Source organism: Triticum aestivum, chromosome 3A, assembly GCF_018294505.1.
Source record: "Triticum aestivum cultivar Chinese Spring chromosome 3A, IWGSC CS RefSeq v2.1, whole genome shotgun sequence".
Classification (NCBI taxonomy): domain Eukaryota; kingdom Viridiplantae; phylum Streptophyta; class Magnoliopsida; order Poales; family Poaceae; genus Triticum; species Triticum aestivum.
The window spans coordinates 585983436-585991925 of NC_057800.1; the positions used below are offsets into that span (position 1 = coordinate 585983436).

The 8490-nt window shown below is 48.1% G+C and overlaps 1 protein-coding gene across 2 annotated transcripts; it reads left to right on the forward strand.

Annotated features, from left to right (window-relative positions):
* Positions 1-2888: 2888 nt before the first annotated feature.
* Positions 2889-5851, forward strand: LOC123062401 (E3 ubiquitin-protein ligase At3g02290). 2 transcript variants are annotated; one of them, XM_044485892.1, is made up of 5 exons: positions 2889-3342; positions 3428-3786; positions 4369-4741; positions 5297-5406; positions 5528-5851. In XM_044485892.1, the coding sequence occupies exons 2-5, from the start codon at positions 3652-3654 to the stop codon at positions 5552-5554; spliced, it is 645 nt and encodes a 214-aa protein (XP_044341827.1). In that variant the 5' UTR covers positions 2889-3342; positions 3428-3651; the 3' UTR covers positions 5555-5851. The 2 variants fall into 2 exon arrangements, with proteins under 2 accessions (XP_044341827.1, XP_044341826.1); XM_044485891.1 differs by having other exon boundaries at positions 2890-3220.
* The last annotated feature ends 2639 nt before the right edge of the window (positions 5852-8490 follow it).

The following is an 8490-nucleotide window of genomic DNA, read 5'->3' on the forward strand; positions in this document are numbered from 1 at the left end:
CGAGAATGTTTAACACCAGCACACAAAAAGAGACAAGAGGGGGACATTGGAGGACGTAGGAGTGTCGGATTGCAGAACGGACAACGGGGAAAATGCTCGGATGCAAGAGACGAACACGTATGCAAATGTGATGCACATGATGACATGATATGAAATGCATGACATGAACAAAAGCAAAATAAATACCAAACCCAACCACTAAGGGAAACTCATATCGCATCTTCGAAAAAGGCAAGAGTCGGAGTTACAAATATGGAAAGTTGCATCCGGGGCGTTACACCCATATAAACTGAGTAGATATGATAGTTTGATACTCTCACAAAAGATATTATTGCCACCATAGGTGATGATTTTTTTTGAATGGCCATAGGGTATGTTGATTCCTACCCGATATCACATGCTAAAGGTTACAATACATACATAATCATCCTCGCTATTTCACATAGTGCAAAATAACCCACCCGTATACAATGATGTGCACTAAACTGTTGATGCGAGCTTTATGTAAACAAGTGGCTTAAGGTTGATTTTCATATTATTTGAAATAGTGCCCATAAAGATTTTTGGAGACACCTTAAGTACACTTGCAACACCACTTATCATGTTGGTTGTATGGCATCATTAAAGGTTTCAATGAATTTGCTAATGTCGTGTGTATAAGAGGTGATTTTTTTCTCCCGTTGCAACACATGAGCATGTTTGCTAGTAAATAACATAGACCTATTGGGGGGCCTATTGGTCAGGAACATTTGTTTATTTTTTCTTCCATTGCAACGCACGCGCTATTTTGCTAGTTACACAAAAAAAACTTCATGTAGATTTACAATCCATATCAAAGCCTATGCAAGAGTATTCGCAAAAAAACCCAATGCAAGAGTACACCATTAGAGCATCTTTAGCCGTACTCTGAGAAAGGCCTTCCTAGACGATTTTTTCGTGCCGGCGCCAAAAAAACGGCCTAATCACGCCCCAGGAGCCCGATTTTCGCCGGCCTGGGCCGAAATCAGCGTCGGCGGACCCAAGCTGAACCCAGTGCATTGGGACGCCCGGGGGCGCCGGGGCGAGTTGTTTCGGCGCGAAGCAGCCACGGGCCCGCCGAGTCAGCGAGACGGGCGCTTTGTCACCCTCATTGCCTCGGTTCCCGCGGGAATCAATGCCAAGGGTGCCGCCCTGCCGCCACCGGTCAGCCTTGCCATTGATTCCTCACGGACGTCGCGTCATGGGGCGGCGCGCCGACACCTCCCCTCCCGCGCACGCGTACACACGGGCGCGGCTATATAAGCCGGTGGCCTTCCTCGCCTCTGGCCACACCAGCCCTAGCCATCGAGCTCTGCCTCTCCCGTGCGCCGCCGCCAAGCCCTCCCTCTCCCTCTCCCGTGCACCGCCGCCGAGTCCTCCCTCTCCCTCTCCCGATGGCCGAACGTTTCCCCGGCAATGAGACAGCGGCCAACGGCTTCGGCCGCCGCTCTCTCCGCGAACAAGAGTCGTGGCTCCTGTTCGAGGCCAACATCCTGGCGCCGCTGGACATGCGCACCGGGCCGACGGGGTGGAGGCTTAGCAACAGGGGAGTGCCCATTCCACCGTTGCCCGACGCCGTGGCGCGCGCACCCTACTTCGCCGCCGAGGTAGAGATCGTGCGCTCACCGACGAATAGCTCGCCCTGCCCTAGTACGCCGCCGACAACCACGCGGCGTGGACGGCGTACTTTGAGCGCTGTCAGCAGCAGAGGCTGGCGTCCACCAACGGGCGCCGGTGGTGGGCGGCACGAAGAACAGCGAGGGGCGCCACCTGTGGTGGGGCGTCTCTGGCCGCACGCTCGAGGGCGTGCTGACGCACCTTGAGGGCGGCAACAACCCGTCGCTGGCATACCCTCCCCGGTGAGGGCGGCCGCCCCGGCCCACCGCCCCGGCCCACCGCCGACGCGCCGGGCAATGGATGCCCAGGAGGTTAGGCTCCTCCTCGTCTTCCTCCTCGCACTCTTCTTTCCACTCCTCCGGCTTTCCGGCTCTCCACCGCTGCTCGGCGTCAAGGCCGAGCCCGCGGCGGAGACGCCTTTTGGCCGGCGCACTCGCAGCGCCGGCATCGTCATCAACGAGGGCGGCCAGCGTGCCTCCTCGTCGGCTCCTCCGCGCTTTGTCAAGCCAAAGACGGAGCCGAGGCTCGCGCCGGTGAAAACGGAGCCAGGTCTCCCCGCCGTGAAGACAGAGCACGGTGACGTTGAGCTCGACGACGACGCGGCCCTGGAATGGGCGCGAAAGGACTACTTGAAGATGGCGAGGGAGCGCCAGTGCGCCGCCCTTCGGCGGTTCGAGCAGCGCCGCCGGGGCCGCGACGAAGGAGTCGTCGTCGTCATCGAAGATAGCGACGACGACGACGCACCGCCGTCACCAGTCCGCCATGGCGACGCCGGTCAGGGGTCCACCAGGGACGGTCGCGTCAAGGAGGAGAAGGCCGCCGACGACGACGGCGGCGAGGATGGCGGCGACGACGGCGATTACTCGACGTCCAGCGATTTTTTTTAGTTATATTTGCTATGTAATCGGCCGAACATGTTTAATATATGCCAAAGTTTGCCGAAATTTAGCCGTGTTTAACCGAACTTTGCCAAACGTTTTTTTTTTTGAAAAAATTAGACACATCTGGGGGCGGTCCTGGGGCCGGCGACTGAGGACCAATTCGCCTCAGGCCCTTTTTTGTGCCGGCTCGTCCCCAGGCGGCGATTTTAGGCGCCCTCTGGGGGGCAATGGCTGAAGATGCTGGGCCGAAATCTCTGGAACAAAAGCAGAGTATCCTTTTCGCAAAAAAAGCAGAGTATCCAGAGATAGATATAAAAAGCAGGGACCTTGCAAAAGGCAGCGAGGGTGGTCCGCCAGGGAAAAATCATAGTCAGCTTCCACCCCCACTTACCAGCCGGCAGCGCTAATCTCGTAACAAAACCCACCAATAGGATTCTAAGCTTTATTTCCCAGAGATTTTTATTCTATCTCTCTCTTTCCGCCGCTCCGCCCGTGCGTTCGGCGCAACAGCAAACCGATCGCAATGCCTTGCGTGCCAGCTCCAATCTCCTAGCCGCCGCCGCTCGTCCGCCTGCATCTCCAACCGCAATCCTCCCCCGATTCTCCCGAGTTCAGTTACCACTGCCCGTACCACCACCACTACTTGAACCCACCGCCGTCAATCTGCGTCGGGGTTTAGCAGCTCCGCCCGTCCGTCCCCAAAGGTCCGCCTTTTCTTTCTCCTTCACAAACTCGCAGTCAAAAGGAAATTCCGACTCCATCTTGAGTAGCGGCAGCGGTAGCAGAATTTAAGTGGCGCCGCATACTCGCCGTCGTCGCCAAAGATGTGACTCTGTTTTTCGATTATTGTTGATTCTCTCATCGGCGGCGTAGAGCCTAAATTTCCGGCGTAACTTTGGGTTGTTTCGCAGGTCCAGCGGCGAAGAGTAAAGGAACCTGCCCGGATTCAAAGCGACGGGATCGGATTCCATCCCGTGGATAAATTGCCACCGATCGCCTTTTTTCCTTCCTTCCTTCCGTCGGTGTGCCGGTGCGGCGGCCGGGTAGCGAGAGGGGAGGTCCAAGGATAGGTGGGAACTAGAAGGCCGGTACTGCTGGCTCCTCCGTTTGGTTTGCAGGGGAGGGGTTCAGTCAGATGGGGGCCATCATGTGCTGCTTACGCGGCCGCGGCCCCGGCGACGACGCGCCTGGCTGCTGCTGCCTGCCATGGCCTTTCCTGAACAACGATCGCAACAACGATAACAACAACAACAACAGCAATCACAACTCGGTATGCTTTTACCTATCTGTTTGTTTTGTACGTCTTGTCTGGAGATATTTGGTGCAGTTGCGGTGATATAGACATGTGATGGATTTAGTCATGGTGTTGGTGAAATGCACGGAACTTGTGTTGCGTAGTGGCAGATGGTGGGTGGATTTTCCGTCTTCCCGATCCTCGCATGCGCTAGTCATGCCCCAGGATCGCATTGCCGTGATCTCAGAATAGCGGATGTTCATTATTGTGTTCATTTAATTGCGTAATTTGTAAATTAGTAGTAGATAAACCATGAACGGATATTAGTAGTTTGCATGGAGCCTATCTGGTTTTATTACCCTGAGACTTGTTTGACAGTTGAGAGCTGCTATTCTCAGAAGTTGGAAGTGGACAACTCGGTACTGAATAAGTAAGATACTAACACCCAATTACAAACGGCCAGTCCGTGTAGCTTGAAAATTATTACAGTACTAAACAGTTTGGTATACTTATTAATGGTGCCACATTTGTCCAGAATAATTGCATGTTCTGTCTGGACCTTCTGTTTCAGTCAGCTGCTATGCACTGGTATCATCTAAATGTTTTATTCCCCCACAGGGCGGTCCTGCTCGTCAAAGAGCAAATACACGGGTTGCGCCTGTTCAGGGAAGGGTTCCTCCTGCGGGTTCACGGCAGGATGATTCAATGAACACCTTCCGCTGCCCTCCTAGGCCTTTGCCTTATGATGATCCTCAATTCAGACATCAAACGGAGCGCCACCCGCTGGTGGCAGGACATAACAAGGCTTCAACGCAATCCCAGAAATCTAAACTACTTGAAGAAAACAATGATGCTGATACCAGATCAACTTGTGCCGATCAGAAGGCTGATGGACCGTCCCTGAAAGCTGAGTCGGGAGGTAAAAAGATCGGGGGAGCTCAAGTCTGTGTTCCTTCTGATTCTGAGGATGATTGTCCAATATGCCTAGAAGGTCAGTGAAAACAATTACCTGTTTTACAACTCCTTCACTATTCAGAATTGCAGCATCTTGTATTTTCGCTCTGGGGGATTTACAATTTACACTTCGCATATATCATATAAAGTACACAAGAAAGAGAGAATCTGAAACATTATTGTGTCAGTTGCAAAAATATACTCCCTCCGTTCCTAAATATTTGTCTTTTTAGAGATTTCAAATGGACTACCACATACAGATGTATATAGACATATTTTAGAGTGTAGATTCACTCATTTTGCTCCGTATGTAGTCACTTGTTGAAATCTCTAGAAAGACAAATATTTAGAAACGGAGGGAGTACGTGTTTGTTCATTTTAATCATTATTGTTAATGAATATGTCTTAATTAATCAGTTCTCATTGATAGCTGGTTTGTTATCATTTTATCAAATTGCTGCCACGTGAATACATCTACTCTGGCAATGGTAAAGGAAAACAAATGTAGCATTCCATAACTCTGAATTTATATCCTTGTACTTTGTGCAGAGTTGTTTGCTCTTCTTGTCTTCTGATTGTTTCTTATTTACAGAGTATGATTACGAGAATCCAAAGATAGTGCTTCAGTGCAACCATAATTTCCATCTTAGTTGCATTTACGAGTGGATGGAAAGAAGTCAATCTTGTGCGGTCTGTGCCAAGGTATTAAACTTATACGTAAAATCCCTTTTTTTCACCTGAGAAGGGAAGCATTAGTAGGTATTTGATCTAATCTGGCAAAAATCATGTCAAACATTTTGACTGCTGAACTGCTCCATTGTAGGTAATGTTGTTTAAAGAGGACCAATAACATGCTGGCTGCAATTCTTTACACATGCTGAAGACCCAGGACTGAATTGCTTAGGTTGTGTACATAGCATTGGTGAAATCATGTCGCTAGATTGTTTGCTGAAACCTCTAGCGGTGCGAAGATTTGGCTTTTCCTTCTAGAGCAGTTCATGTTTCTCTTTTCTCCACGAATTTAATGATTTCTGCCAATGCACACCTGGCATTTTTCAAACTGATGTTACTTTGGTGAACGGTGGGTGATCGCACTGGCTTGACATGCTCAAGTATAATGCTCTGGAAACTTCACAAGTTACATCCACTTCTTTGCCAATAGCTATTTTGACATCATTTCAATAGTTTCCATCTAGAACCATGTAGTTCTAGAATCAAGATGCAGCGTATGCTTACCCCTAGTGTATCGTTATTATTGAATGAGTTCAAATTGAGCATGATTTATCAAGTAGAAACAAAATTGAGGTTTCTCAGACTTGAAATCACCAATTAATTAGGGGATACCCTTGCAAAGGTCAATACCACCTCCTCTGGTGGTGACAAGTGGGCATGTGAACCAACCACGGAGTTTTGGTGTGTTTTCTCACAAAGCGCTTGAGGATGTGAGGTTTTCTGTTTGTGTCTTTTTTTCTTCTTCTTAGATTCGTTTGTTTCAAAATGATTTATCACTCGTACCGCGTGTCCAAATGATGAACCGCTTTCACCTTTGTGTTTCTCGCGCCTAGGTTTTCAAAACTCGGTCCACTTTGGTAGGTTTTGATGAACAGTTTTCTGCAAAATCTATGCTCCAAGCTGTACTAATCCATGCTTCAAAACTGACTAAAATGTGCTTCAAACTATACTAAGGTGTGCTTCACTTTTTTTGGGACGCACAGTCGCTTTTTCACATGAGTAGCACATGTGTGCTTCACACGAAAAACCAAAATAAAAGAACCGAAGATAGAAAAAACTGCAAATAGAAAATACATAAACAAAAAACAAAGATCAAAAAAATGGAAATTAAAAAACCAGGAACCATAAAAAAATCAGAAATACAAAAGTGGAGACCAAAAAAAGCTGAAAACCAAGCGATAAACCAGAACAATAAAAAATGAAAAAAAAATAGTTGAGGCGAAAACATAGTTGATAGTTGTGTTTTCACGTAAAAGCACAACTATGCTTCACGTAGAACGACACGTGTGCTTTATCTTTTTAGAGAAGCACAACCGTGTTTCACTTTCTAGAGAAGCAAAACTGTGGTTACAACTACGAAAAGATAAATCCCGAACGCTTGGATTTTGCCAATGGCAATCAAATCTTTTTTATGACAACCTTAGTTGACGCGAGGATGGCAAATTTAGTTGGCACCCATGACAATTTTCTATCAAAAATAACTCACGGGTGAAATTGCCATGGTTACCAACCAAACTTGTTATCCCCGCATCAACTATATTTATCATAAAAAAACATTTGATTTGTCATGGGCAAAATCCGAACGTTCGGGGCTTATCAGGATCCTACAATTATGCTTAATACTCGTGCTTCACTTTTTTTAAACACTGTTGTACTTTCACACACGGAAGCACAACCCTGGTTCACACGAATGTGCCTCTTACACTTCTGTCATACAAAAAATTACAAAAAATGAAGAAACAAAAAAAAATCTTGTAAGGACAGATTTTTAAAATCAAAATACTGAAAGAAAGATGAAACCTAAGAAAAAACTGAATAATACTATCCTGGTGTAAGAAGCGCCCAGCGCGCGACATGTGTCCATTGGGACACCCGGTGAAGGGGTGACCCCCAATTAATTTTTTTTGCGGGTGACCCCCAATTAATTGCTCGTATTTTGTTGTTGCATGGAGAATTGTACTTGGGTTTGTATTTTAGTTTAAGTGAGCCTTAAATGGCCCAGGATACAACTAAAGAATAGTCGGTCCACAACTTTCTCCATCCTACATAATGGTGTCCCGGCTGAGTGGTCTCTGTCTTTCACCATGTCGGTTCTCGGCCTGGTGGACTGGGCTGAGGACCCCTAGGTCAGTTTCGTCGTGAGCCACATTTGTCGGCCTCTGTCGAATTACGAAGACTCCGGAAGACTTGGCGTACAATATGAAGATAATGGAATCGTGGAGGACTCTATTTCCATCGACGTAGCCGACTAGGATATGTAACCCTATGAGCCTTGGTATGTTACATAAGCCGGGGGTCGGGCTCGTTGATAGGAAAACTTAGAATACCTTGGTATTCACTTGTACTTTGTACACACGCCAATGCAATATACGGGAGCAGGAGTAGGGTATTATCTTCACCATGAGAGCCAGAACTTGGGTAAATCCTTGCATCATGTTACCATTCATCCAAGTCTCCTAGCTAGGACACCCAATCGAGGGATTTGCCGGACTTAGCTCCGGTAGTGGTGGCCCATGCAGGCCATTTTAGGCGAAAGCCGTGATTCGATGGGAGTTCAGATCAACACTCTGATCTGTTCCGGCACGACTTTGTCTCGGGGCATATGTTCGCCTTCAGCGTCGCACCTACATTGCCGACTCGACTATCCATTTCAGCCAGGTCAAGACTTTTGCTGCAGGACGGATCGTTAGATTCGGCAGCATGGAGTTCCCCAAAGATTCCTGCAGGGAGCTGATCTTCCATGGTTTGCCATCTCGCCGGATCCAGAAGTAGCAGGAGCTAGTTCTCTCAATCTTGATGTCAGATCGGATCTTGGAGCAGCCGGAAGAAGTCAATTTTTTCGACCCACCCACTACTCATCTTGTCGCCAATGTCGAAGATGTCACACATATCGTCGAGGGTGCCACCGAGGAAGAGGAACACATGGAGGAGACACATGAGTCTGCGGACAAACAGGCTGCCTGCCGTGATGCCTTTACATCGGTGGTGATACGTCTCCAACGTATCTATAATTTTTTATTGTTTCATGCTATTATATTATCTTTTTTTATTATT

What these genes read in the sequence shown, in the direction of transcription:
- LOC123062401 (XM_044485892.1), top strand. Translation starts at nt 3,652, where the DNA reads ATGGGGGCCATCATGTGCTGCTTACGCGGCCGCGGCCCCGGCGACGAC. An exon ending in ACAACAGCAATCACAACTCG is followed by an intron (nt 3,787 to 4,368) that starts GTATGCTTTTAC and finishes ATTCCCCCACAG; the next exon opens with GGCGGTCCTGCTCGTCAAAG. An exon ending in CTTGTGCGGTCTGTGCCAAG is followed by an intron (nt 5,407 to 5,527) that starts GTATTAAACTTA and finishes GCTCCATTGTAG; the next exon opens with GTAATGTTGTTTAAAGAGGA.